General features: G+C 35.3%; 1 protein-coding gene across 1 annotated transcript; it reads left to right on the top strand.

Annotated features, from left to right (window-relative positions):
* Window positions 1-37: 37 nt before the first annotated feature.
* Window positions 38-27,642, top strand: ATG3 (autophagy related 3). The gene is made up of 12 exons (XM_040621234.1): window positions 38-448; window positions 4,000-4,041; window positions 8,123-8,172; window positions 10,933-11,003; window positions 12,526-12,633; window positions 16,209-16,258; window positions 18,877-18,958; window positions 21,935-21,969; window positions 22,218-22,373; window positions 23,175-23,302; window positions 25,476-25,544; window positions 27,371-27,642. The coding sequence occupies exons 1-12, from the start codon at window positions 377-379 to the stop codon at window positions 27,450-27,452; spliced, it is 945 nt and encodes a 314-aa protein (XP_040477168.1). The 5' UTR covers window positions 38-376; the 3' UTR covers window positions 27,453-27,642.
* The last annotated feature ends 311 nt before the right edge of the window (window positions 27,643-27,953 follow it).

Below are 27,953 nucleotides of genomic sequence, written 5' to 3'. Positions count from 1 at the left end.
CGGAAGGGGCGCGAGTGAAGCAAGGGGGAGAAGACAGCTCCCGAGAAGGCGAGGGGTGCGCGTGCGCCCGCCTCTCCCCCCTAACTCTCCCCTCATCCCCGCCGCCCTCCCTCGCGGCCAGGTGACACCTAGGCCCAGTCCGCCGCGCACTGCCTGGGTGGTGAGCAGCGCGCGCCCTGCCCTCGCGATTGGCGCTGGCCGCCCCTCCCCCTCGTCCGGTCCGCCCCGTCGCGTCCCGTCGCGTCCCGTCCCCTCGGGTGCCGCCAGCCGGGTGCCGATGAGCGTCGGCGGCAGCGGGGATTTTTTCTGACTCCCGGTCCCTCCCTGGCTGCCCCTCCCGTCCCGTCGCGGGGCCGGCCGCTTCTCCGGCCCCAGGATGCAGAATGTGATTAACACGGTGAAGGGAAAAGCACTGGAAGTGGCTGAGTACCTGACCCCGGTGCTCAAGGTAAGCCAGGCCGGGCTTGCCAGGGGCGGTCAGGTACACGCTCAACTCCGCAGGGATTGAGGACCCGGCACCGGGAGGGACACCGTGTTCTCCGGCGGGGAAAAGTGTAGGAAGGTGGTAAGGGTGGGACACAGGTAAGGGTGCAGCCCCGCTGGAGGTCTTACGCAGGTGTTCTCTAGGGCTTTCGGACTCTTCAGGTAAACTTGGAGCGACGCTGTGTGCGCATTGCTGTCGCCACCCGTCAGAACCCGGCGCGTCTGGGTATGTCAAGTTGGAAGGTGGTCGGCATCCAAGTAGATTTGAAAGCGTTAAATCTTAACATTGGAAGTCTTTTAAACTTTTTAAACGAGGGTTTTGCTTATCTTTTTAAAAACGAAATCAATATTTGGTGCTAAAATGACGTGTCACTATTTTTTTTCAGATTTTATAGAAAGTCTCTTATAATTAGGAGTTTGAAATAGTGAGTTGTGACTGAGGTCCCCTCTTGTTAGGTTTCAGAGGAATAAGGTGAATTGCAACATTATCTCTGTCAGTATCGTTGAACCCAGCTAAGAGGCAAAACTTCCCTTTCCGAGTTTTTAAAATAGTCAGAAAACTATTTGTAAATCCTGGACTTCATTGATAATAAGCAGCAGCCTGACCCTCCTAGATTGATTGATTGATTGATTGATTGATTTTTTGCGTTGTCATTAATACAACGTTTTTAAAGTAAAAGTTGTAACATTAGCTATTAGCAGTGACTTTAATTTTCAGACTTAAATTTCTCGAAGTACGTTCAAGTTTTTTTTTAAGTCTTACAAGTTTTTTGTCATTGTAACTTTTTCCTTTCTGATAAGTGAGCAATGAGACTAAATGAATAGGGAGTTCTTGCTTAAGTGCTTTTATTTATATTTTTTTAACCTTTCAATGAGAATTTTATAAATCCTGTGGGGATGAAATATCCTTGTATATGGTTGTTCCTCTATAAGAAGTTATTCTAGTATGCTAAGAAGAATAGTGGATAGTTTTACTTTGCTCTCTTTCCATGACAAAGGGAAATGTTAGCCGTGTACTTTTTTAATATTTATTTCTGTGACTGATTTTAAAATGATACCTTGTTGGGCCAAGTTTAAAACAAAAAAAAGGTTTATAAATGAAAATTCCAACTCTTGCTATGCTTACATATTTTTTACTGTGAAATTCCTCTTAATTAATTCTAGTCAACTTTGAAATTGAAAATAATTTTGACGTTTGAATCGAATGATTCTTTCTCATGTCATTTTTCAGAAACATGTCTGCCTAGATATGCAGCATTTAAATAATACATGATTGTTAAACTCTTCAGTTTCGGAGAGAAGAGTAAAAAAAAAAAGTTCCCAAATTATTAAATTAATGTTTTAGGGGCACCTGGGTGGCTCAGTTGGTTAAGCGTCTTCCTTCCCCTCAAGTCATGATCCCACAGTCCTGGGATCGAGCCCCAAGTCTGGCTTTCTGCTCAGCNGGAAGTCTGCTTCTCCCTCTCCCTCTGCCTGCTGCTCCCCTTGCTTATGCTCTCTATCTCTCTCTCTGTCAAATAAATAAAATTTTTAAAAACAAACTTCTGTTTTATTGGCCAGTTGTATTTTATTGAACTTATAGCACTATTATGTTTTGAGGAATCATTTTACTTATTCTCCAAACTATAAAGTGTTAGCTTGTCAATATGTATTTGTCAGTATGTATTTTCAGTAATAAGGAAAGCAGAATTATTGACCCTCTCCTTGCCTGTTCCTGTTTACAGAGAGAATCCCTGTAGTTTCTTACTAGACATAAGAAGGCAAGGAGGAAAAACTAAATCCTTCGGAAAGAAACAATGACTTATCCTAGCAAGGAGAAATTAAGAAAAGTCATGGTAATGTAAAAACGAAAGTCCTTAAAATGATCTTCAAGCCTCCCCTTGATTGGTAGAGGCCCTTATCTCTACTACTACTTTATTCCTTGCTCACTTTTTTTTTTTTTAAAGATTTTATTTATTTATCCGACAGAGATAGAGACAGCCAGCGAGAGAGGGAACACAAGCAGGGGGAGTGGGAGAGGAAGAAGCAGACTCATAGCGGAGGAGCCTGATGTGGGGCTCGATCCCAGAACGCCAGGATCACACCCTGAGCCGAAGGCAGACGCTTAACCGCTGTGCCACCCAGGCGCCCCTCCTTGCTCACTTTTGCTTGAGCGAGTCTGGCCTCTTTGTTACCTTCATTAAATACTCTCTTGCCTCAGGTTTTCGTACTCTCTGCACCATCTGCCGAAAATGCTCATTTACAGCCTTGTGGCTTGTTCATTTTTTTAAGGTCTCTGCTCAGAAGTCACCTATCACTGAAACCTTTGTTTTCTTAACCATCCTATTTATTTATTTATTTATTTATTTTAGGTTTGTTTTTGTTTTGTTTTGTTTTTAATTTTAGAGAGGAGGGAGAGAAACTCAAATAGAATTCACACCCAGCATGGAGCCTCATGCAGGGCTTGATTTCATGATCCTGAGATCAGACCTGAGCCGAAACCAAGAGTCGGATGCTTAACTGCCACCAAGGCACCACTATTTATTTTTTTTAATATTATTTATTTTAGAGAGAGAGTGCGTGTGTGCTCAAGAGGGGGGAGGGGCAGAAGGCGAGAAGAGTGAATCCTCAAGCAGACTCCCTCTTGAGCATGGAGCCTGCCATTCCTTGGGGCTCCATCCCAGGACCCTGAGATCATGGCCTGAGTAGAAACCAAGAACTGGCCACCTAACCAACTGAGCCACCCAGGCGCCGCACCATCCTTTTTCAAAGAGCCATCTCTCTCCCTCCACCCCTGACTGTTTGCTTGCCGCTTCATTTTTCCTTGTGGTTTTCATTACCATTTGACTTTTCTCACTCCACTAGAGTTTAAACTCCTCATGAGAACAAGGATGAGTTTGGTCTGTTTTATCCACTCCTATATCCCCATTACTTCAAATAGTGCCTGGCGCAAAGTGGTTATTCGATGAATACTTGTTGAGTGAATAATGTTCATCAATGAAACCTTTCATTTTTGTAGACTGTACTACAAAATCTTACATTTAATTTAAAATTTAGAAACATTTGATAAATAGCATCTTTGCTTTAGAGGAGAGAATATTGTATCAATATCTTGGAGATAATGGGAAAGGATTAAATGATTTATGACTACTAGATTTGGTTTCTAGTGTTACTCGATTAAAATGAGATGTTGGAGATGTTGGCCGAATAGTAAGATGTCTAAACATTCTTAAGACATTTTTACTCTTCTGTAAAATAAAGATATTTGGTCATTTCACAAAATCATTGTATGTTGTATAAACCTTTTGATATTTTTCCAAAGATCTTGGCTCTATTTTAGCACTGATCAAATTGTAATTATTTTCATGTCAGTTTCCTTCATTAGACTTGTATATTCCTTGGGGTCAGGTACCAGTGATAGATTCTTTTTTGTATGTGCTCTCTTGACTAGAAGGGTGCCAGGCAAATACTTGCCCACAAACATTTTTAATTCGAAAGTGAAAGAGTATAATATGTTATTCTTTTTGCTTTCTTTAGGAATCAAAGTTTAAGGAAACAGGTGTTATCACCCCAGAAGAGGTGAGTGTTATTCTGAAGCTATTACATTTTATAATTATATTTACCTGGGTGGGATTTTTTTTTACTTTATAAGAAAACATCTTAAACTGTAATCTTGATTCTTTCGACTCTATTAGCAATTTTATAGGGATTTCTACTTCCCATAAGAGAAGATGTAACTTCCTTCTCACTTTGCCACTTCTCATATTTCTCTCTAGTTCCTCTTTATTTAGAAATGGAGGTGGGAGAGGGAATGGAAAAGATTCTGATGGTCATTTACCCTTCACTCATATTTGTGTTATATTGAGGCTATACCGTGGGCTCTCTGGTGTTTGCTGTTGTCTTGCCTCTGTCTACATCAAACATAAGTTTTCATGGCTTTTCATTTGGAAACTTTGGCTCACTGCTTGGATATTAATTTTTCTTTCAGTATTTAGCTTAAATATTTTATTGCTACATACTTAATGCTGATGTTTTTTCGCACAATTCTTTCACTTTTTCTACTAACCAAGTAATGTTGATCTGCTTAATGCTGAAGCTCATGTCTATTTTATAGGCCAGTTGTGTTTCATTGAACTTTTAACATAGAATTATGTTTTGAGGAATCATTTTACTTGTTTACCAAATCTGTGTAATAAAAGTGTTCTCTTTCCTTTAGGTAATTTGTTTTGTTATCCTTAGAAACATAAATACTGTTCTAAACATCCTTTTACATTCCAGGTTCATTAATAGTTATGGTTGCATCAGACTTATTTTTTAGTCTTAATAAATAACAGAATTTATTTAAGTTTCACCTTTAACTTTCATTAAAAATACCACTCACTGGGGCGCCTGGGTGGCGCAGTCGTTAAGCGTCTGCCTTCGGCTCAGGGCGTGATCCCGGCGTTCTGGGATCAAGCCCCACATCAGGCTCCTCCTCTGGGAGCCTGCTTCTTCCTCTCCCACTCCCCCTGCTTGTGTTCCCTCTCTCGCTGGCTGTCTCTGTCAAATAAATAAATAAAATCTTTAAAAATAAAAAAATAAAAATACTACTCACTGGCAATAGAACTTTACTGTTTTGAAAGAAACACTTTGAATTGGGACTTGTTTGATGATCTGGCTATTGCTGTAAATTCTAAGACCTCAAGCCTAAGAATTAATTGATCTTTCAGTTTTCAATTGTGATGGAATCTCTTGAGTCCCAAATCTTTGTGAGTTCTGAGAATGATGTGCTGAATTGATCTTTACTCTAAAATTATCTTTATTTGTAGTGACGACACATGGTGGTATAGAAAGAACATAGGAGATCTGTCTTCTACACCCATTTCTCTTACTGACTTGGGTAAATCAATTAAGCTATGACACAGGCCTCATGTTTCCTTGTCTGTAAAATGTGGGGTTTTGGCTAGACATTCTCTAAAGGACCTATCCTACCTTAGGCACCATGAGTTTAATACCTTGAATGCCACATAAACTAAGTTTTGATATTGTTAACTTTCTTGCCAAACAGGTATAAGTTAGACTTGGCTCTTAAAACTGTCTGAAATCAGGAGCAGGGATGAAAGTGTGCTGTTCTTCTTACAGTCTTTGGCTTTATCTATGGGAAGACAGCTAATTGGTAAATAGATGGTTGGAGTTAGAGATGCTAGTCTGTGGTCATTGGATAGATTTAAGATGTTTTAAAACAGCTACTAACCGTAGAATGAGTAGCACTTAACTATATCATTAAGTGGTTTATGAATATCCTCCTTTTTAAAAAAAAATGCAAGACAAAACTAGCTCACCTGGGTACTAACCACATGATGCTGAATTGAGATAGAGCACAGTTACAGGATTGAGTTAGGTTAGAATGAGTCTAGAGGAGGAAAACAAGACACAATTTGCTTTGGATACAAGATATACTGAGTTGATCTATTTATTTGTTTTCTCTTACTGTTTCTGATCTTCTGGCTTTTATCCTCCAGCTCTCTCTTTGTTTTCATTGAGAGCTGTTGGAAGGACTGTGTTTAAAAAGAGGGGTAGGCATTATCTAATACAGAATTGCCTGACTAAAATTACTTGAGTATATATCTGTGTGACTTAAGTAGAGTATTAGTAGTAGAAAAGCTTGAGGATAAAGTTGCTGGCCAAAATGTTAATAACTGTTTTTATCTTGGAGTTACTCAGTATTATATAATATTTAATCACCGAGAGAAAGCTACTGCAAGTGGTACTGAGATTTGAGAAATTTGAGTCTGCCTTATGTTTTGTTTCGTTTGAGCATATGAAGCCTGCAATGATGGCCATTGCTAATGAGGGCAAGATGTACACCTGTACTAATTATCTGTGCAATTCATGTTCTCTTATAGTTTTTCTTACCTTCTAGTATTTTGTTATTTTTTTTAATTTTTATTTATTTTTTAAGTAATGTCTACACCCAACGTGGGGCTGAAACTGACAACCCCAAGATATGAGTTAGGTGCTAGATCACCTAAGCTAGCCAGGTGCCCCTATTATTTTTTTAATAGATGCTACTGGAGATGTCAGGGAATAAAATATTAGAGTCTTGTGACAAGGCAATATCATTAAAGAATTTTTAAATTTTTAACTCTTTGTTTTGCTTGCATTTTGTTGAATTAATACTTTTTTGGTGGTGTTAGAGTAGTTCTTGGTAACCACAGAGTTAGAGGTAGTATTTGGGGGGGCGCCTGGGTAGCGCAGTCCTTAAGCCTCTGCTTTCCGCTCAGGGTGTGATCCCGGCGTTCCGGTATTGAGTCCCACATCGGGCTCCTCTGCTGGGAGCCTGCTTCTTCCTCTCCCACTCCCCTGCTGTGTTCCCTCTCTCGCTGGCTGTCTCTCTGTCAAATAAATAAATAAAATCTTAAAAAAAAAATAAAGGTAGCATTTGGTTACAGTGACCTAAAATACTTAAAACTTGGGGAGAGAGTATTGTTTTCATTTGGGTTTTTGTCTTTACCTAACTAGTTTAAATAATAATAAGATTCTCTGAAATAAAAGAACAGAAACATTTGAAAAGTTGCTGTTGGGAGTATGCTGCTAAATCTTGTTAATGTATCTTCTTGAAAGAAATTACTCTTAGAAAACCTATATTATAAAATTTTACTTTGTTAAATGAAAATAGAGTATTATATATAGACATTCTTTTCCGAGACAAACATTAGAAGATTAAAGATACTGTAATTTTTTGCTGTGTAATTAACCATGAACAATATATGAATTTAAGTTAGAGCTATTGTGAAATAGAAGTAATTGGGGAAGTGTGTATATTGCCTGAGTTGGGACACTGCAGTTATGCTTAAGAGACTTTCTTTCATTTTCTGCTCTCAAGACTAAGGAGGATTTCTGCTTACATTAAGATGAGTTCATGCTCATGTATAATGGAAATTCTCGAAAGGTTAAACTCTTTCTTCCTGAGTCTGTTTTCGATTTCTGAAGAAAAATAAAAACTTGTGCAATGTTCAACCTGCCCAGAAAGTCTAAGGTGTTAGAGGGTTCAATTTCTTAACTGTGTTGGTATTTTCTGAGTCAATCCAAAAGCTTCTAACTTTCCCCCATTGTTTAGCATTACATTTCTCACTCTTGTTAATATGAAAACGCTTACAAAATGGGCTATTACCTAAACTTAAAAAGAAAAAAAAAAAGAGAGCGAAAACTGTGCACTGTGATGTCATAAACTTCTTACATCAGAGGCCTGTATCTATTTAGTATTTTTTCCCAAAGATCTTCATTGAGTTTTCAGCCCCTAGCAGGTGTCTTTATCTTATTTATCCATAAAATGGTTTTGACATTTTAAATCCTGCAGTGTTACCTTTATTCGTTTCATGATACTATATCCTTTTGGCATTATTTAATCCAATGATAAAAATGGAATTTAAAATAAATAACACTCAATGTTTTTGTCTTCCAAAATTTAAATTTTATGGATGTAGAAAATTTTGCAGTTTTAATAATAATCAAAAATCATCCAAGTGGTAGAGCAGGTTTGGTGCTGTTTGCATTTATATGATTATTGGGTATCAGGGTTACACAGGATGATCGCTTTGGTATTTTACCGTCTTACATTCAGTGATGTTCAATTTTTCTTTTTCCTTTTTCTTTTATATTCCTTTTAAATCCTAAATAGTTTGTGGCAGCTGGAGATCACTTAGTCCACCACTGTCCAACATGGCAATGGTAAGTAATCTTGAGTGAGGAAGAGAAATTAGTTAAAGGTAAAGCTTTATAATTGTGGCAGTTTGCAAAACAGATTAGGGCATGAACTTTAGAATGACCAATTTAAACTCTGTTCTAGTAGATTTTTCTGTTAAGCAGTGAGCCAGTGATACCTAAAGTAAAATAAAGGCTGATATATTGGCTGTTATACTTACTTTGTTCTGCTTTGTTAGAATGAAAGACAGTTTTAAGATAAATGCCTTTATTTCCTTTATTAGTATTCCCTTTATAGTGTCTAGGTCCGATTTTGTGGTGGATCTTTAAAAAATAATGTTCAAGAGTTTAATAAATTTGACCAGCTCATTTTTTTTCAAACTAAAATGTTTACTGAATATTTTTATAACATTAATAAATACAGAGTTTTGCAACGTCTTAAGTTTTTTAATCATAAGACCTTCTATAAGGTTCAAAAGTATGCCCCTATTTTAGGAATTAGCTGAGAAGTTAAGGAAGGTTCATGATACTCATTAAAGGTCTTAACTAGAAATCTGCTGTTAACAGACTTTTTTGTTTTTGTTTTTTTATTAATTTTTTTATAATGAAAGTAATGTAAAAAAAGTAAGCAACTTAGCAGATCTCATAACATATTTTAAATATTCTGAGTAATAAGAGAATGTTTTAAAACAAATGCCGTTTCATTACATTCAAGTACTTAAGGTAAAGCCACCTGACTGTAGCTAAAAAAGTGATCCCAGTACTGGCAGAGCTATTTTAATTAGGCTAGAATTGTTTTGGAATTATCATCTTGTTTGGGTATAAATGGTTCAACTTGTTATATCCTTTTTTCTTTTTATTCTGATTCCCTTAATGACACTTTTTCAGTTGTGGTTGAAAGGTACAGTTTTAATTTGGGAGCAGGGGTTCTAAAATTAATGAAGTTAGAACTGATAATGTTTTCCTTCATATCTGAAGAGCTTAAATAGTTAAAACTATTTGAAGCCAAAGTTGGAACTCTCTTTTATCTATGGCCTATTCTCTTCTCAATTTTTATATTTGACTTGTAACCCAAAATAGTTTTACTGCTTTTTATCAATTGCTCTTTATCTTTTAGAACACTGCTTCTTAATGTACCAAGAAAGGCCAAAATGTCAGGTTCATTTATTTTTATGCTTTTGTCTTCCTTATATGTATTTTCTGTTCATATTTAAAATTGAGTTAATATCATAGCAGCTGATGATTTAGTAAGGGTGATTGATTTTTTTTTTGGATTACAAATTGTTAAAATTATATTTAGCTTTGTTCTAGTCTATAATTTTTGTGTGTTTTAAGTCAAATAGGTATATAAAATTTAATATCCATTTTATGAAAGGAACTGATTTAGGATTTTCTTCAATATAATAGATACAGATTTTCTTCAGGTTTCTTTGTGATAGTCCTTATTTGTCTAAGTAGCTCAGACATATGATTTATAGTATTGTTACAGGGAAATGTGTATATGGACAGGATCTTTTTTTAGCAGGTAGTTTATAGTTTCACTTTATGAATTGTGATAGTTGAAATAATTTAGAACTCAGTTATACCCTACTCCAGTGTCCACACTTCTGGCTGAATTCCTGGGGCCAAAGGAACAACTCATTTTAAACCAGTGCTAGAAACAGGTTATTTCCATGTTATAGTTTTGTGTCTACAAGTGCCATCATGACTGTATTGTATATTCTTCACTCAGAACTTTAGGCATTGCTATGCCATTATTGAATTTGACACACGAGAATGGTCTAAGGAAACCTAGAAGGCTGCTAAAAGATAGTAGGTCATTTCCTGGCTTTATTTTGTGCTGGTATCTATGGTTAAACTTTAGACTGAAGCTTTGATAAGGCAGTAGACTCCCCATTGTTGTTCACATGTTTTTAGCAGATAACACATGCCACTCCAGCTCTGGCCAGTTCATTAGGTGACCCACAGAAGAATCTTTGAACAAATTCTTAGTAACATAGTCCAGAGTAGCTATGAGAAATCAGAAATGGTATAGCTGGCTCTGACCCACAGAGAGAGTAGTGTTTAAGAGCAGGAGTCCTGGATTCACTTGTTCTTCTATGTTTTAGTTTTCTGACCTTGAGTAGTCTGACTTATTTAAGCTAAAATGGGAATATTAATATTACTCACCTCTTAGGATGCTGAGGAGTAAATAAAAGTAATGCATGTTCGTGTTCTAAGTCTTACGCTTAGTAAACACTCAATAAAGGTTTTTTTTTTTTCTCTTTTCAGTCATTATTTTTAATATTATCATCTTGTGATTCAAAGCACCTTTTTTCTCTTGGTTCTAATTTTAATCGAGTGGCAGGAACAGGGATCTTGCCAACCACCTACTTTGTTATGTAATGTCCTACAGATATTTTTCTGCCTCTTCTTGATCTGAAGATGAGCAGTACTTGGGAATTGAAAGTCTGAGAATACACTCCCTAAGGAACAACATTTTCTTTTTGTTTAGAGGCAAGCATAATAGTTGCTTAATAGTTCTATATTATTCTGTCTTTTTTGTCTAATATGTAATCTAAATTCTCTTAGGTCTCTCTGCGTCTCTTAGTACATTTCACGTACAATGCTATGGTCTTCCATGCCCTAACATACGTCACTTAATGGCATCCTTCCAAAACTAGTCCTAAAACAATTTTCTCAGGAGTGTGGATTATGTAGTTTTGATATTTATATGTGATATCTTCTGTTCTGTCTTTGCCTTTTAAAATAGTTCTTGTATTTTGGTGCTTTTTGCTCTTTCTAAAGGGCTACAGGGGAAGAATTGAAAGTGAAGGCATACCTACCAACAGGCAAACAATTTTTGGTCACCAAAAATGGTAAGAATTATGTTGCATATATTAGTAAATTTTTCACAAAGAGTTATATTTAAAAAAGCAAAAACAGAAAAAAACCTTAGCATTTTTTAAAGTTTTTTTTTTTTAAGATTTATTTATTTAAGAAAGCGAGAGCAAGAGAAGCAAGAGAAAGAATCTCCAGCAGACTCCTGCTGAGCTGGGAGCCTGATGTGGGGGCTTGATCCCAGGACCCTGAGATCATGACCTGAGCTGAAACCAAGAGTCAAGATGCTTAACCATCTGAGCCACCCAGGCGCCCAAAACCTTAGCATTTACTGATCTTAATTTATGCTTGAAGCCATACAGAAATTTGGAAATATGATGAAACTCTGCGTTTTCTATTGCTAGAGTATTTTTTTCCTTATTTCATTTTTACCTCCTTCCTTTTTGTTACTACTTTTTCCCAAAAAGGTCTAGTTCTAAGATGTGGAGGGAAAGGGCCCAAGCAGATTTGGAATTTGGAATTTTAATTGCCTTTTTTTAAAGTTGACTTCATAATTATAAACTTTTTAGCTCTTTGATTTTGATCTTCTTTAAACTTAAACATTTGTCATGAAAAATGAAATTGATACTACCTTTGACATCTAAAAATTCCAAGCTAAAGATTTATTATCCACTGTATCTTTGAAAGATTGCCTTTAGGAAAAAAATGTTTTTGAAACTGCTAGTTTCTCCTTTATGAAGTTAATTTGAAAACAGCATCAGAAGGTTGTTATAGTCCCTGTCTAATCACGTAACAGTGCATTGATTTTTGTTCTAATTTATCTGTTACAGAAAGGGAAAATATGTATAACACATCAGTTTTTTTCTTTCCCACAGATGTTTTATTAGAATTGATCATTTATATCCTGCTTGTTTTTTAAAAAAATCAAGAGGTTAATAGCCATTTCTTGACTCTACATCATCATGTTTTTACATTATAATTGTTCAGTTTTAGGCTTATATGAGTAATATCTGTTAATTGACACATATATTATATGAAAAACTTGGCTCCAATATTGTATAAGATGATAAAATGTAGCAGTTTAATGAATTTTACACTTGCTTATCCACTATGAATAGCTGGAACTTAAGAATTATGAAATACATATTAAAAGTTACTATAGCATTGCAGACTGGAAGTCATCTCTACCACCCCTGAGAATGACAGGTGGTGCCTTCCTGTTTTGAGAGTAAAGCTATTAAAATAAGGTATTATTATTATTCATTGGCCTGAAGTTGAACAATGTCATCTCTGGCTCTAGCCTGCTGTTCACAGACCATCAGGGTAAAGAATACATAGAAAATTTCCAGTAGAGCCTTCCTACTTGTGTTCTGACAAAGCTACTTAGGGAAAGATAAATGTGGTCATTAATGTGTCTGTGGGTTGAATACAACTCTTTAATCACTTTTACTAGAAGTGAAATACAGTATTTCCTTAAAATGGAATAAACTCTCTTTTTTCTAATAGATTTATAGGAAGGAGATTATATGCTGTAACTCTATTTGCCTTTTTTTTTTATAGTGCCGTGCTACAAGCGGTGCAAACAGATGGAATATTCAGATGAATTGGAAGCTATCATTGAAGAAGATGATGGTGATGGGGGATGGGTAGATACTTATCATAACACAGGTAAGAGGAGAATAGAATACCATATATTAGTTTAAGTTGTTTTAAATGTTTTTACAGTCTTTTATTACAGCATTGATCAAAAACAACAAAAACAAAGGATACATAAGGCACAGTTGTCCCCAATAGACTTAGTTACCTGAAAAGAAGCAGGAAGACAAATTGGAAAAAAAAGAAAAATTGCCTTTGGAGTATACCAAATTTTTAAAGTACTGCTATGTTAGTAGCAACTTGAAAATATCCATATCATTTTCTTTATTTCTAAAGAAAGAAAGACAGAATTACTGAGTATGCATACTACTTTGCTTTAGAATTCCTTATTTACATGTCATCCCATTGCTGGATGATTAGCTTTAGGACAGGAACTATATGTATCTTTATTTTACTCAGAGGCCTGGCATTTAAAAGTAATTAGTAATTATTTGTTGAGTGACTGTAAGAGGATTGTAAGGACCACACTCCTTAGGTAGAGAGTCACTGTCGAATCCTCAATATCTGTCATAGTATCTGGTACAGAAGTTGTTCAATAAATTTGTTAAAAGAATTGACTAAATTCAAGCCTTTTGTAAGTGTATGTTTGCAGAAGTTGTTTGTAAGTCTGAAGATGATTTTTTATTTCAAGTCCTAAAAACCTATTTTGCCACTATATTTATATAACTATGTAAATGCAGATTAGCATATGCTGCTATAGCCTACTAATTTAGCCACACTAACTTAGCCATACTAACTTAGCTATAGCAAAATATACTAATCTGCATTTACATAGTTATATAAATAGTTATGTACCGTACCATAAATTAATTAATGTTAGTTAATAGTTAACTATTAGTTAGTTAGTAGTTAATTTACATAGTTATATAAATGCCATTTATGACTTAGTTTTAATGGAGAAAATATGTTCTGAGTTTAAATCTAGAGTACTAAAAAATAAGTTTTCTCCCTTGAAGTCCTAGAAAGTAGCAGGTATATCAGAAGTAGTACTAGAGCAAGATTTCGCAGCCTTAGCCCTACTAACATTTTGGGATGCATGATTCTTTGCTGTAGCATTTTCTGTACATTGCAGAATGTTTAGCAACATCTCTGGGCTCTGCCCACTAGATGCCAGTAGTATTCACCCAATTTTGATAACTCAAAATGCCTCCAGATAGTGCCAGATATTCTGTGAAGGGCAAAATTGCTGCCATCAGTTGAGACCCACTGTAGTAGTCAGAGGGCTAAGTAATCTGCACTGGAAAAAGTACCTTGTTAGGTCAGTTTTCCCTCTACTTTTAAAAAGGGACACTGCCGTGTGTTTATGATGATATAGGCATAGATTCCAGACTTGGGCCTCTTGATTTGAAACTTACTTGTTTTTTGATGAGTTGAGTGTTAATGTCAAGGCCTTGAGAAAATAGTGTATTGAACAGCTTTTTGAAATGACTTCAAAAATCATCCAATTTCTCCCACTGAGAGTGATGGTAGATGGACTTCTTTAATTTTTGATCTTTCTGAAATTATTCAGCTGCTCTGCTTTAGTTCTCCTGTGGTGGGAGATGTGGGCAGTGCATCTGTAGGAAATGGTTGACTGACTAGAGTCATTAGTTATAGCTAATGTTTCTGATGTCAAGTAAATGACTTATTCTGTTGTCTGGTTGTATTCTATTCCATAATGACTAGCTCAAAATCTAAGTGCATATTTACAGAGGCATTTATTACAGAGATAAGTAGGTGTCAGTCGGTATTATTGGATTGATGAAAATCTGTTACAGAAATTCAACAACTGGAAAAATGTTTGCCCTGCTAGAGAGAGATCCTTAGAATTTTAGTTTAAACTATATTATGATTTGATTAAAACACTGCTTCCAGTTGACTCAGAAGGTCATGTGCCTGGTTACTTATTCGCCTCAGTTCTCTTTGCTTCATCTTTGCTTCTCATAGGTTTCTTTTATTTCTCTTAGCCCTTGTATTAGTCATGGTTCTCCAGAGACACAGAAAAATTGGATGTATATATAGATACAGGTATATAGGTATAGATTTATTTTGAGGAATTGACTTACGTGATTTTGGGAGCTAGTAAGACTGAAGTTTGTAGGACGAACTGGCCAGCAGGCTGAAGACCCAGGTAAGGGTTGATTGTTTCAGCTCAAGTCTGAAGACAGTCTGAAAGCAGAATTCTTTCTTTTTCCTGAGCACCTCAGTTTTTCCTTATAAGGCCTTCGACTGATTGGATGAGGCCCACCTATGTTATAGAGAGTAATCTACTTTATTCAAAGTCTATGGATTTAAATGTTAAAACCTAAAAAATACCCTCACAGCTACATCTATACTGGTATTTAACCAAGCATCTGGACACGATAACCTAGCCAAGGTGACATAAAATTAACCATCAGAATTCTTGAGAATGTTACCTTCATTAGTCATTTGAGCTTTTTTTTTTTTCTTTGCCAGTATGTCCTACTTTTAGAAGAGTCCAGTTTAATGGGCTACTACTACATTATTATATTTGGATGGATTGAAGAGGTTTATTTTGTTTGTATCTATGTACTGGATCCAGTGAATCGTTTTGTTATACCAATTCAGTATGTTAAGATTTGGGTTTTATTGTTATGAAATAATCAAATCTATTATATAGTAATTTGTAGAAAAACTATGAAGTAAAAGCTTTATGTTAGAGCTGTGGATTGTGACATTTTGTATTAGTGAAAGTGAGTTATTCTTTAGTTTGGAGATGTTGAACAGATATATAAAGATTTTAGAAGATTAACAAAGGGGCAAAACTTATTTTGTATGTAGGGTTTTTTTTTTCCTTTAGTGTATTTCATCCTGTTGAACTATCAAATTAAAAACAATGACATGTATTTTGAATTAGAAATATTATTTAGCTGACTTGTGGTGCCCCCCATCTGCTTTAGTGCCACCTTCATTGAGACAAGTAGGTTCAAGGTAGTTGCTTAATGAGGTGCAGTGGAGAGAACATTGAGCTAAAAGTTAGCACATGGATTTGAATTCCAATTTCTTCACTAACTATGAGACTCAAGGAAGTTATTTCATCTCTGGAGACTTCATTTCTTCATAGGGAGAAATGATTAATTACCTCAAAGGATAGTGTTTGTAAGGCTGAAATAAGCTATGGAAACAGTAAAATGGAAAGCCCATATAAATGTGGTATGGTATTACTACTTCTGGGTATCCTAGATTTCTGAATCAAATAACATTAATATCTTCTTGAGAAAATTTCAGTACGGTTTTGAATAAAAATAAATATGAGTCCTATAGTCTCCTAATGTGTCCACTGAGAATTAATATGTATTGGATAGAGACTCACACTGGGAAAGTAAGTGAGGGATAGTAAATGAGTGATAGAGTAGAATAATTCATGGCAAAATATCACGCTGGTATGTTTTGTTTTGTTTCAATTTGATAAGTGCTTTTGGTGTTATTCCTTTTAGAGTTCATTTGTAAAATGCTGCTAACATTGCCTCCTCGTTTCAGAGAAGTTGTGAGAATTTAGGTAACTTTAAGTGTTTATATATTGCTTGAATCTGGTAAATGGAAGATGTTTACAATTTAATTTGTTAATTTTTTTGAATTTTAAACAGGTATTGCAGGAATAACTGAAGCAGTTAAGGAGATTACATTGGAAAGCAAGGTACTGGTTAATTAGTTATATTTGTAGATTCAATGACATAGTTATTTGCATGTATATAGTCTTATTCAAACTGATTATTTTCAAGCTTTTTAAAATTCCAGTTGTTTTTTTTCTCTCACTTTCCTATATCAAAACTACTGTTTCCCAATGCTTATTTTACTTTGTTGTATGGCCGAAAAAGTTTTTTGAGATTCTAACTGGTGAAAACTACTGGTTTTCACCAATTGGAAAGGCTGCTAGGCTAGTTTAAAAGGAATAGCTTTTATTTTTAAGTGAGAGTACCAAATGTTTGGTAAATGGAGGTTTTTGGAGAGGTTTAGATACTTGTTGATTAGGTGCTAATGATATATTGTTTAAATTTTATAGTTTATTTGCTGCTATTTTGAGTGGAAGTTTTTGTTTTTGAAAATTTAAAGGTAAACTTTAACATCATCCAAAAAATGATATATTTTGACTGGGTAGAAGCTAAATGAGTTAGGTTTTATTGTATGGTTTATTGTGGGGAGGGGAGTAAAAATCTGTAACTGGGTGGAATTTTTCTGCTTGAAAATTTTCAATTCAGACATCTATATTATATTAGTTTTTCATTTCTAGAGAAAATGATTGCAGTTGTTTTCATATTTTTGTATTTGAAATGATACTGATGAGGGAACGGAAGGCAAGCTGAGGACAAACCATAAGCTGACACCTTGCAACCTCCCCCGCCCCCCACTCCTGGGTGGGATTTGTGATATTCTTCAGGGAATTTCCCAACCATCTTCATGTTAATGCCTTGCTAGAGAGAAAAACAACCTTAACTTGACAATGGCAAGGCCTCCAGTGTCCTGTGAGTCTTCTTTAACATATGAAAGTACTTTCTTAACCTCCCTTTTTCCTTACCTCCCCCAACCCCATTGTATATAATGAGCCACCCCTCACAACCTGGGGCAGCAGCTCTTTCTGCCCTTGGGTCCTGTCCCCGTGCTTTAATAAACCATCATTTTGCACCAAAGACGTCTCAAAAATTCTTTCTTGCTCATGGGCTCCAGACTCTACCCCACTGAACCTCACCTATATTCCAAAACCACATCAATATGAAAAAAATACAAAATGTCTTTACCCTTACCTTTTCTTAATTATTTTGTTAACAGATCTCTTAGAGGATAGAATATTTGGGCAGAATAATTGAGTTTCTTTTGTTCTTATGAAACATTTACTCCAGAGTTACTAGTTTAAGATACTCTCTTTTGTGTGTTTTTGTCATTTGGATCTTTTGGGATTTAAAACTGGGTCTTAACAGGAAGTGTTAGAAACTAAAACAAGTTTTGTTTTTTTTTTCCCAATGTACAATTTTATGCTTGCTGGGGATTCAGGTTCAGTTCATTGGCCCGAAAATTCTTTTTGAAATTCTACTTCTTGGAGAGTTTGAATGACTACAGAGAAATCACCAAAATGGCTTTGCTACTTTAGGAATCTTGTTTACTCCAGCCATTAATTGTATATGCTCCAGACTTTGGAAATGTTAAATGGCAGAGTAGTGTGGATAGCATTTTTGATAGGTTTATGGTAATTCAAGAATTTTTTTAAAAATGCAGTGATGGTTAATATGGTACTTGCTATCCCACTTAACATCCTTATGTCATACTGAAGGATGGCTACTTAGAATAATGTACAACTTGAATGTCTTTCCTGTCATTTCCTTTGTAATGTAGAATTTACTTTATTTTTTATAATTTATATCTTATAATACTTGATGTCCAGACCCAAATGTTAATCTTTCTTGTTCATTTCCACTGTATTCTACTGTTTCAAGTATGATCACCATAACATCAACATGATTAAAATTTACCTTAATGATCAGTTTGTTAGATATTGGCTCATATAATAATTATCCAGATACTATCTTCTATGGTTTCACATTTTGGGTGTGGTAATAATAACATACAATTTAAGTTTCTAGTGGTAAATAGAATCGAAGTAAAATTGTAAATTAGGTGAAACTAGATGTCCAGTTTTTTTACTTTACTACATTGACTTCAGATTTTTGGAATATTGAATTTGTGAAATGATAATTATATACTAGGCTTGTCTTTGGTTAGTATTATTCTTTTATTCTAGTGCACATATAGTTTAAAAATTGAACTGAAATCTTATACGTTAAAATAACTAAAGTCTGATAATTTTACTTAATTCAGCCTAAAATATTGTTAACAAATTAGAATATAATGTTTGATTTATAATAAGTTTAACTTACAAATGTATTGTGATTTACAAATATATACCTTTTTTCTCCTTTAAATTATGTGTGTAAGTTATAACTCTGAACCGATTTCCTAATATTAATGAATTGGCTAGGTAAAAATACTATTTTTTTGGAAGTGCAAAAATCGTTAAATTGTTAGATGATTCTTGGTGCTTCTTTGATACTTTTTATATTTTTCGGTCACAGCACTTAGCACATCACTTTTAATATTTGGTTTATGGGTTTGTTGTCTCCCCTGGGGTAGGAGTTTCTTGAGGATAGAACTGTCTTTACCACTCATATTTTCACAGTGGTTTGCACTGCGAATGATACATGAGTGTTAGTGTTTGAACTAATGGACATATTTAAGTGACTTTAAATATAATTAATTTCATAGGACAGTATAAAACTTCAAGATTGCTCAGCAGTAGGTGAGGAGGAGGAAGAAGAAGATGAAGGAGAAGCTGCAGATATGGAAGGTATTTATGTTCTAGATTTTCTTTAATCACACTAGAATGTTGATTTTGGAATATGAGTACTTGAAGTGGACAAGAATTGTACTCCATTGAGTTATAGATTTTAACATTTAACAGCCCAGAGAGGATTTTGTTTAGTTTAAATTTAGTTAGTGCAGAACTTACCTTGGTCTTGGACTGTTGTACTTTACCTAGGACATAGCCTTGATACAAGCATAATTTCTAGTGGGATACATCTGAGTCATACATCTTTAATGCAGTAAAAAGTTCAAAGATACAGATTCTTAAGCTAATTCTTAAAAGTTTTTTCAGAGCAGAACAAAGTTTGCTCATGTATTGTGTATTTTCTTTTTTTTTTTGACCAAATACATAGAATTTATGGTGAGATAGAAATGTTGTGTAGCATGCAGAAGTGGAAGATGGTGCCAAGGGCAGTTGAAGCAGCATAATAGGTGGTGTTTGCTGATGAGGAGGTGACTCCTAGCCAAATTGCCAGAGTGGCCTTGACTCAAAGTACCTGTTTGTTTGAGAGAGAAAGAGAATACAAGTGAGGGAGAGAGGGACAGAGGGAAAGGAAGAAGCAGGCTCCCTGCTCAGCGGGGAGCCTGACTCTGGGTTCACTAGGACCCTAGGATCATGACCAGAGCCAAAGACAGACTCTTAACTAACTGAGCCACCCAGGCGCCCCTTAAAGTACTTTGCAGTTTTGTTTCATAAATTACTTTTAAGTCCTTATGAAACCTAGCTGTGTATCTGTTCCTGAATTCTAATTAGGAAAATAAGGAGTTTTGTCCTTATTTTTATGATAAACTCCCATCCTTTGAAGAAATCAAAATGAATTACTTGTAACCAAAATTGCTCACAGCAACCTCACATACCCTCTCTGTGATCAGCTTCATATCTAAACCTCCAGTCCATATCTCTTGAACCTCAAATGTACTTGTTTATTTTCACTTGCACCTGAATGTCTTCTAATTGTCAGCACCACCTTCTTGCACAAATACTTTCTGCATTCCTTCTGTCTGAATTGTGTACAGTTACCCAAGCTGGGGTGAAGGGTAGGAAGAATACTATGAGTAAAGCACCGTTTTTAGAGTACAAGCTGTGGGACTGCCTTAAATATCTGACAGTCTTTTAGTGTGTTTGTTACATTTCCCTTGGATAGAGCTAAAGAAAAAATTGCTTTATATGGAATTTTGCTTAACAATGTTGATGGTATAGCGGGTAATGTAACAACAATTAATATAACAGGCAATTTTCATTCCTTATTCAACAAACATTGGGCAGTATAGTATCTGTATATCAGATACTGTTCTTGGTGCTAGAAATAAAGCGGTATACACGATCTTACAGAGATTATATTCTAGTTATGGGACACATACAAAAAACAATAGAGAAGCAACATATATGCTGTATTAGATGGTTATAAGTGTTAGAAGAATAAAGGAGGGGGATGGGACAGAGTCTTGGGGAAGGATGAGTGTTATTTTAAATAGGTTGGTCAAGAAAAACCTCATTGAGAACATGAGTTTTAAGTAAAGCCTGGCAAGAAGTGAGCGAGCAAGCTCTTTGGATATCTAAGGAAGAGTGCAAAGCCCCTGAGGTGTAGGAGCTTGTGTAGCTTATATAAAATATTGTGAGCAGGGGTGCTCGGCTGGCTGAGTAGGTAGAGCATGTGACTCTTGATCTCAGGGTCATGAGTTCAGGCCCCACATGGGATGTAGAACTTACTTTTAAAAAATAAATATCCCGTGTTCAGAGAGGAGTAAGGGCAGAGGCAGAGAAGTAAGGCATGGAGTCCGTGAGATAACCTTGGGACCAGATCACATAGGTCCCTGTCTTTAACTCTGTGAGATAAGATGCCATAAGAGGGTTTTTCTAAGTAGAAAAGGAACTTAGAATGAGATTTATACAGTTCAGCAGAATCACTGTGAATGCTGTATTGAGAACAGATTGGAGAGGTTTGAGGATAATAGTTAGGCTATTTTGATAATCTAGGCAAGAAATGATAACAGCTTGGTCTCAAGTGGTAACATTGAAAGTGATGAGAAACAAAATTCTGGACATATTTTGAGGGTAAGGTCAAAAGGATTTGCTGCTGAGGGGGAGTAGCATGAGAGAGACAGTAGTCAAGTGTGACTCCAAGGATTTTTTACAGTGTCTGGAAAGGTGTCGTAACTGAGATAAGGAATACAGGACCGAATAGCTCTGGAGGGGGAGTTTTGGAGTTCAGTTTTGGATGTGTGCTGTTTGCGATGTACGTTAGTCATTCCAGGAGAGCCATAAGTAGACAAATATCCAGGTTTATAGCCAGAGATAAGTTTGGGAATTATTAGCATTTAAAGGCATTGGGACTAGATGAAATCCTCAAAGGAGTAAGTGTGGATAAAGAAAAGACAAAGTCCAAAAACTGAGCCCTTGGTTACTGTAGAGTTTAAAAAAGTTGAGATGAAGAAGAACCGAGCATAGAAGATAGTAAAGGAGAAGCCAGTGAGGTGAGAGGCAAAGCCAGGAAAATATAGTATTTTAACAGCCAAGGAAAGTGTTCAAAGAACATGGGACTAAATTATCCAGATGGCCCTGTGAGAGATCGGTTAAGATGAAAACTGGGAATTTACCCCTGGATTCAGCAACATGGAAACCTATGATGATTTTAATGCGCACGTTTTATGCAATTATATGAATAGCCTTGTGTATGTGATGGAGTCACTGAGTGTTCTACAGGATCATTATGCTGTTCGGTATTGCTGATAGGCTGTAGCTTGGACCAGGCATTGGCAAGCTGATTTTCTCTGGCTCTGTCAGTTAAAGAATCAGCTGCTTTGGAAATGTAAAATTAGCTCCGTCATACCTATTCAGTATTTTCAGTTAAACACAAAAGCAAAAACCCAGGTTTTGAGTGATACTCCGAAATAATATATAGTTTGGTTTAGGAAATTTTCTTGAACTTGATTAATCTTTTGTTGCTTTTTATAACAGAATATGAAGAAAGTGGATTGTTGGAAACAGATGAGGTTTGTAAATTGAGTTTCTAGTTAACTTTTACTGAATAAACTTGGGGATTAGCGTTCCTAATGGTATCTTGATCTTTCCAGTAAACGTTTATTTATATGTTTGCATTGGTTATAGCATATAAGGTTTTAGCTTTGGCTTTTAAGTTCTGTTTGTTTTGGGGAAAAAAATACAGGGTGGGAAAAATATTTTCTAAATTGTCACATTCATACTGATTTTAATGGGTGTAAATTTCTCCTTGCATTGCCAGGCTACCCTAGACACAAGAAAAATAGTAGAAGCTTGTAAAGCTAAAACTGATGCTGGAGGTGAAGATGCTATTTTGCAAACAAGAACTTATGACCTTTATATCACTTATGATAAATATTACCAGACACCACGACTATGGTTGTTTGGCTATGATGAGGTAAAAACAGAAAATATATTTTAATGTAAATGTTTTAAATTGTTGGATTTAATTCCTTTGTCATTAGGTCTGTGGATATATATATTGTGGCCTTTTAAATTTTAGAAATCGTCTGTTTTACAATTTCATGATTAATACTGAACTTCTTATTTTGAAGAAACTATGAATTATTCAGTGTGACAACACTACTAAGAATCAAACAGAAATAATCTGTTACATATTTATTGCTTGGTCCCTGAGGTTATTCCTTCAAAATATAAGGGAAATTGAACTTAGTTTGTTGTATTAAATTTGTTGAGTATTACATTTGTTGAATATACAAGGCATTTACAGAATGATCATATTGGTATGTGTGTTCTTTTCTTTAAGACAGAAAACCTTTTTTTTTTTAACTCATTTACTTAATTGAATTAAAGGATAACTGAAATAAAATTAACTTGTTTTAACCTGTCATTCTTATGACTGTGAATGGGAAGCAAAAAAGTAAAACAAAATAGACCCAAAAGATGAGTTATAAAGTTATAAAATGTTTTGACAGCCATGAACTTGCCTTTTTGTAGGATCTTTATTGTATTAGGTGGTGGCTGAAATCACATAGCATCGATGTACAGACACCTGTCTCCTCCCTTCGTTGGTAAAATGGATTGTAAACTCTCCCCCAAATAGTCTGGTAATTCTAAATAGTCTGGAATTCTATATTACAAGTGATATGGGAGGTGGGGCTAAATGTATTTTAAACATGAAGGTTTAGGTCTAAAGGATTTTAAAGAGTGATTTCAAAACATTTTTTTATTGTTTTAGCAAAGGCAGCCTTTAACAGTTGAACACATGTATGAAGACATCAGTCAAGATCATGTGAAGAAAACAGTGACCATTGAAAATCACCCTCATCTCCCACCACCTCCTATGTGTTCAGTTCACCCATGCAGGTGTGTGTATGTGTGTGTGTTGTGTGTACTTATGGATTTATTGGGAATCTGTAAAGAAAGTGCCCTAACAGAAAAAATGTAATAAGCAAGTACAGTTCTCTTTTGTCTTTCTTAGAAATGTTCTTGTGCTTAAATATGTAAGAAAAAGGAAAAAGTCACCAGTTTATTTTAATTCATTAAAAAAATTTTTTTTCTCTCTCTCTGTGTTTAATTATAGTATAGGTCTTTGTGATTTTACTACTATTTTTAGCTCCAAGAATAATTTAGAAGGTGCTTTTTAGAGTAAAAAAAATGCCCATCATTTCGACATGATTTGCCCTATTGTTATGTATCCTTCTATGAATGTGGAGTATGAAGTTATCCTTCTGTTTTTCTCCGTGACATATTATCTCCTTTTATTGGTTAGTGAAGGGAGATATATGTAGAGTTCTCTTTTCCTCTACTCCTCAGTTGAGAGATGTTCAGCCCTACTTAAATCAAGTGCATTTTGTAATTTGGGATTTTCTTTGTATCATTGTATTTTTTCAGAGCCAAATAAGTGAAACTGAGTCTATATTCATGACTTGTTCAGTTATTTCTAATGGGTAGCTTTCACAAAACATTGAGAAATTCTGGTAACAAAATTTTTGAAATGAAAACTTTGGTCGTTCCATTGACTAATTAAATACAACATTCTAGCTTTTAAAAATTTTTAAATATTTTCTTCTCCTTTTTTGCAGTCTCTTGATTCTTAAACTTTATCGTATAGAAAGCCTAGTTCATTTTTCCAGTTTTTTTATGTCAAGAGTTGTTAATATCGCTAACTGAAAAGTAATTCAAGAGTCATTAGTTTTAGTTTTGCATTATCTAGAAAGTTCTCATTTTATTCTGTCGGCTCCTGTGGTGGTTTGAGGTTTTAGGACAGTGCTTATCAAACTGAGGCATGTCTCTCTCTTGGGTGTAAATTTTAGTCTGGAAAAGAAATAAGTAGTCTAACTGGTAATTAATGTTAAATATTTTAATAAATGACTGTGTTATCCAATGCAATGTAATGTAAATAGGGCAGAAAAGTTGGGGGTTTGTAAGGTGAGATTTCAAGTACATTTTAGGCATTGCCATGGGCCATCTCAGGTTATGTTTTTGGATTCTCAGAGCTAATACATTTACTCTCATCTTCAAAGTTGACTGCCTCTGTCGTGAAGTTTATATTCATAAAAATTGAAGCAGTATATTTAAGCCAGAGAATATCTAAAAGATCATTCTTTTGTGCGCTGCCCTTTTCTCAGTTTTTATACTTAGGCATTTACTTTGGTATCATTCTTTCTATAGCAGAGGAAAGACACTGGTTGACTATGAAGAGATTTGTGGATTGGTCAAAAACTTCAGATACACATATTTCTTTATATAAAGCCAAAAAATCATTTCTAAATAAAATCAGAGAGGGGTGCCTGGGTGGCTCTGTCGGTTAAATGTCTGCCTTTGGCTCCGGTCATGATGTCAGGGTCCTGGGATCAAGCCCTGTGTCGGGCTCCTGCTCAGTGAGGAGTCTGCTTTTCCCTCTCCCTCACCCCCCCTCATGCTCTTGCACTCTCTCTCTCAAATTAAAAAAAAAAAAAAAAAAATCAGATAAATTTTAAAATATGCATTAGGACAAAGAAAAAATATATAAACTTGTTGACTCAAACCAAGTTAGCTTTTTTAAAACCCAGTTTTGGCTTATTCTCTGCTAAATATTTGAATAGTCAAAAATCACAGCATTATAAATTTGTCTTTGCTTTTTTGATTAGCTGTTACCATGTAGCTTTTTTGAATTTTCCTGGTCTTATTTCTTGTTTGTTTCTTAGAGCAGACAGTCCTTGCTCTGCAGTTATACCCTGCCATGATTTCCCTTTCTCTGGCTTTCTGCTGTACTAACCTCCCCCCAACTCTTTCCGTCCCTGTTATAGGAAAACTAGTCTATTGTGTTTTGACTACCCTAGCTTTTAAAATTTAGCCTGTGTTCCAATAAAACAGTGTATATGACTCTCAACAATCTGACTTGGGGAGTAGGGAGGAGAATATTTTATAATATAACTATTATATTAAAATTAAATCACTGACACTAATAAGGTAGATTACTTCACAAAAACTTGCTTTTCCTATTTTGATCTAATTTATCTATGCTAATAAGGTTTATTTGTTCTTTTGCTTTTAGGCATGCTGAGGTGATGAAGAAAATCATTGAGACTGTTGCAGAAGGAGGGGGAGAGCTTGGTGTTCATATGTATCCTTACCTATATATGTCAGTAGTGGCATATTGGCTCCTAGGATTTTTTTTTTCCTCTTTGGGAAATGGAACAACGTTAGTGCCACAGTACCTGTAACTTGTTTTAGCCCCTCATATGTGGAGGTCTTCGTAGGAGTCTTTAGTTGGAAAATGTTATATTGTGATAGTTCTGCTTTGTTCAGTTGGTTAGCACATGTCCCTGTGTGCACCAGTCAGCTCTGCCTTGTTACAAAGCCTCAGATCAATATGTACTTTTCTAGGCAGCAGCTTACCAGTTGCTTTTGTTTGTCCAAGAGGCAATGGCTAAGAACATATGAATATAAAACCATTGCTCTTGATGGAAAACTCAATGGGCATAATTTATTGATGAAAGAAGAGTAACCTACTAATTTAGAAGATAACACATGAGTATCTTTTCCCTAAGTATATTTCCAGTTTAACTGTTAAAAAAATATGCTTCCCATCAGGTAAAAGTAAAGTTAGGTTGTGTCATTCTAAGGTCTCTGAAGCAAAGAATTCAGCTTAACAAATAGGTTAATTAAAAAGTAAAGCACAGGGGCGCCTGGGTGGCACAGCGGTTAAGTGTCTGCCTTCGGCTCAGGGCGTGATCCCAGCGTTATGGGATTGAGCCCCACATCAGGCTCTTCCACTATGAGCCTGCTTCTTCCTCTCCTACTCCCCCTGCTTATGTTCCCTCTCTCGTTGGCTGTCTCTATCTCTGTCGAATAAATAAATAAATAAAATCTTTAAAAAAAAAAAGTAAAGCACACAAAGTATATTTCAGATATTCTTAAAATATAGTATTTTTATATTTCTCCAGATAAAAGCACCCTTCTTATATTTTACTATAGTTTTCCTACTTAGTTCTCTGTGTTTGATAAAAGGAATAAACTAAGTAAACTGCTGTGTCCTGAACTACATGTACCCATAGAATGGATTCATCAAAAGCAGACAAAACCAATGATTAAGATGCCAAATAGTTTGAATTAATTTGGTGCTAGATTGATGTTACACTTGGTAGGTTATGCCACTCGGTGTTAGATGTAGACTGTGAGGGGTCACCCCTGTCTTGGAATTAGAAAAAACCTAGGAATTGCTGATAAAGTGTGTTCCTTAGAAGAACACTGGTCCTATTTGACATTGAAAGAAACCAAGAACTTTTGGTCCAAACCAGATTTATTCCTGCAACCCTATGATGCATAACTTGAGCATTCATCTCTGTGTTGGAGGCTAGGTAGCAACTTGTAAGACTCTGTGTTTAATAATTGACTCATCAGTTCCCCGAATAAAAATTAAGCTCTTAATATTTCCAGGTACAGTGGAACATAGAAAAAAATTCAGGATTTTATTAAAGACAGCCCATTGTAGCAGATTCTATGGCAAGTACATAAACTAACTTAGAATCAGTCCTTCGGAGGGTTTCCACTTTATTTTTTTCTCTTTTGCTTCAGTGCTTTTATATTCTTTCCCCTGCCCTATTTTGTACCCTAGCAAACTAATAGACAGTAAAGGAACTATTTCCCACTCATTTAAATATGAATGGTCTTGTCCTTATGTTTATATCAAAATAATCGGGCTCCTGTGAACTCATACTTATTAAGTTTCACATTCAAATATTAAATGGGAATGGGTCAAGCAGGTTAAAGTTATAGAGAACCTCATGTTAATAGACGCAAACTTGTGTGAGTGCATTTTTTTAATATACTTAATTTAAGATTTTGTCTACATATTTTTTCTGAGAAATTGCTTAATAAGAATAATTACAATATTAGCTTAAATCATAGTACCATTTACCAATGTTTTCCTTAGCTAAAGACTTTTAGGTATCTTCTAATTTTCTTGAAGTTTGTACAAGCTGTCATTCCAACAATAGAATATGACTACACAAGACATTTCACAATGTAACGAAGAGAGCATAGAATCTATCCTAATTATTGTTTCTGATTTTTAAGCAATTAACCCATAGATGTGACTATTGACCATATTCACCAATATGTACAATTTCTCTAATAAAGGGACTTATATGTTTATGCATTAAATAAAAAAAGTTACACTACCAGACTTATTTGTTTAATAAAAATGAGTGGTAAAGAGACTGTTTTTTTTCCTTCTTATCAAATGGTGATAACAGTATTTTCTTTAAGAGCCCTGGAAATGAAGAAGTAACTTCTGCAGGATGATAAAAGAGTATTTTAGGTTTACATTTATGAGGAAGTCATTAAAAGTGTTGTAATAGTGTGAACTAGGACTAAAAAATACTGCAGGCTAGACATACCTTCCCTTTCTCTTCTTCTGTTCTTTTTACTTTCCTTCTCCCCTCTTCTCAAGTCTCCTACCTGCTAATAGCTAATATTTATGAAGCACTTACTGTGTGGCAGGAAATATGCTAATATTCACCTTGTTTCC

This window comes from Ursus maritimus, unplaced genomic scaffold (genome assembly GCF_017311325.1).
Source record: "Ursus maritimus isolate PB19 unplaced genomic scaffold, ASM1731132v1 scaffold_4, whole genome shotgun sequence".
NCBI lineage: Eukaryota > Metazoa > Chordata > Mammalia > Carnivora > Ursidae > Ursus > Ursus maritimus.
The sequence above is the reverse complement of the archived record's forward strand: the minus strand, read 5'-3'. Positions and strand labels throughout refer to the sequence as shown.

Excerpts from the sequence above, each read along its gene's own strand:
- ATG3 (XM_040621234.1), top strand. The coding sequence starts at position 377 with ATGCAGAATGTGATTAACACGGTGAAGGGAAAAGCACTGGAAGTGGCT. Across the intron at positions 16,259-18,876 it reads AGATTACATTGGAAAGCAAG|GACAGTATAAAACTTCAAGA; the intron begins GTACTGGTTAAT and ends TTAATTTCATAG. Across the intron at positions 25,545-27,370 it reads GGAGAGCTTGGTGTTCATAT|GTATCTTCTAATTTTCTTGA; the intron begins GTATCCTTACCT and ends AAAGACTTTTAG.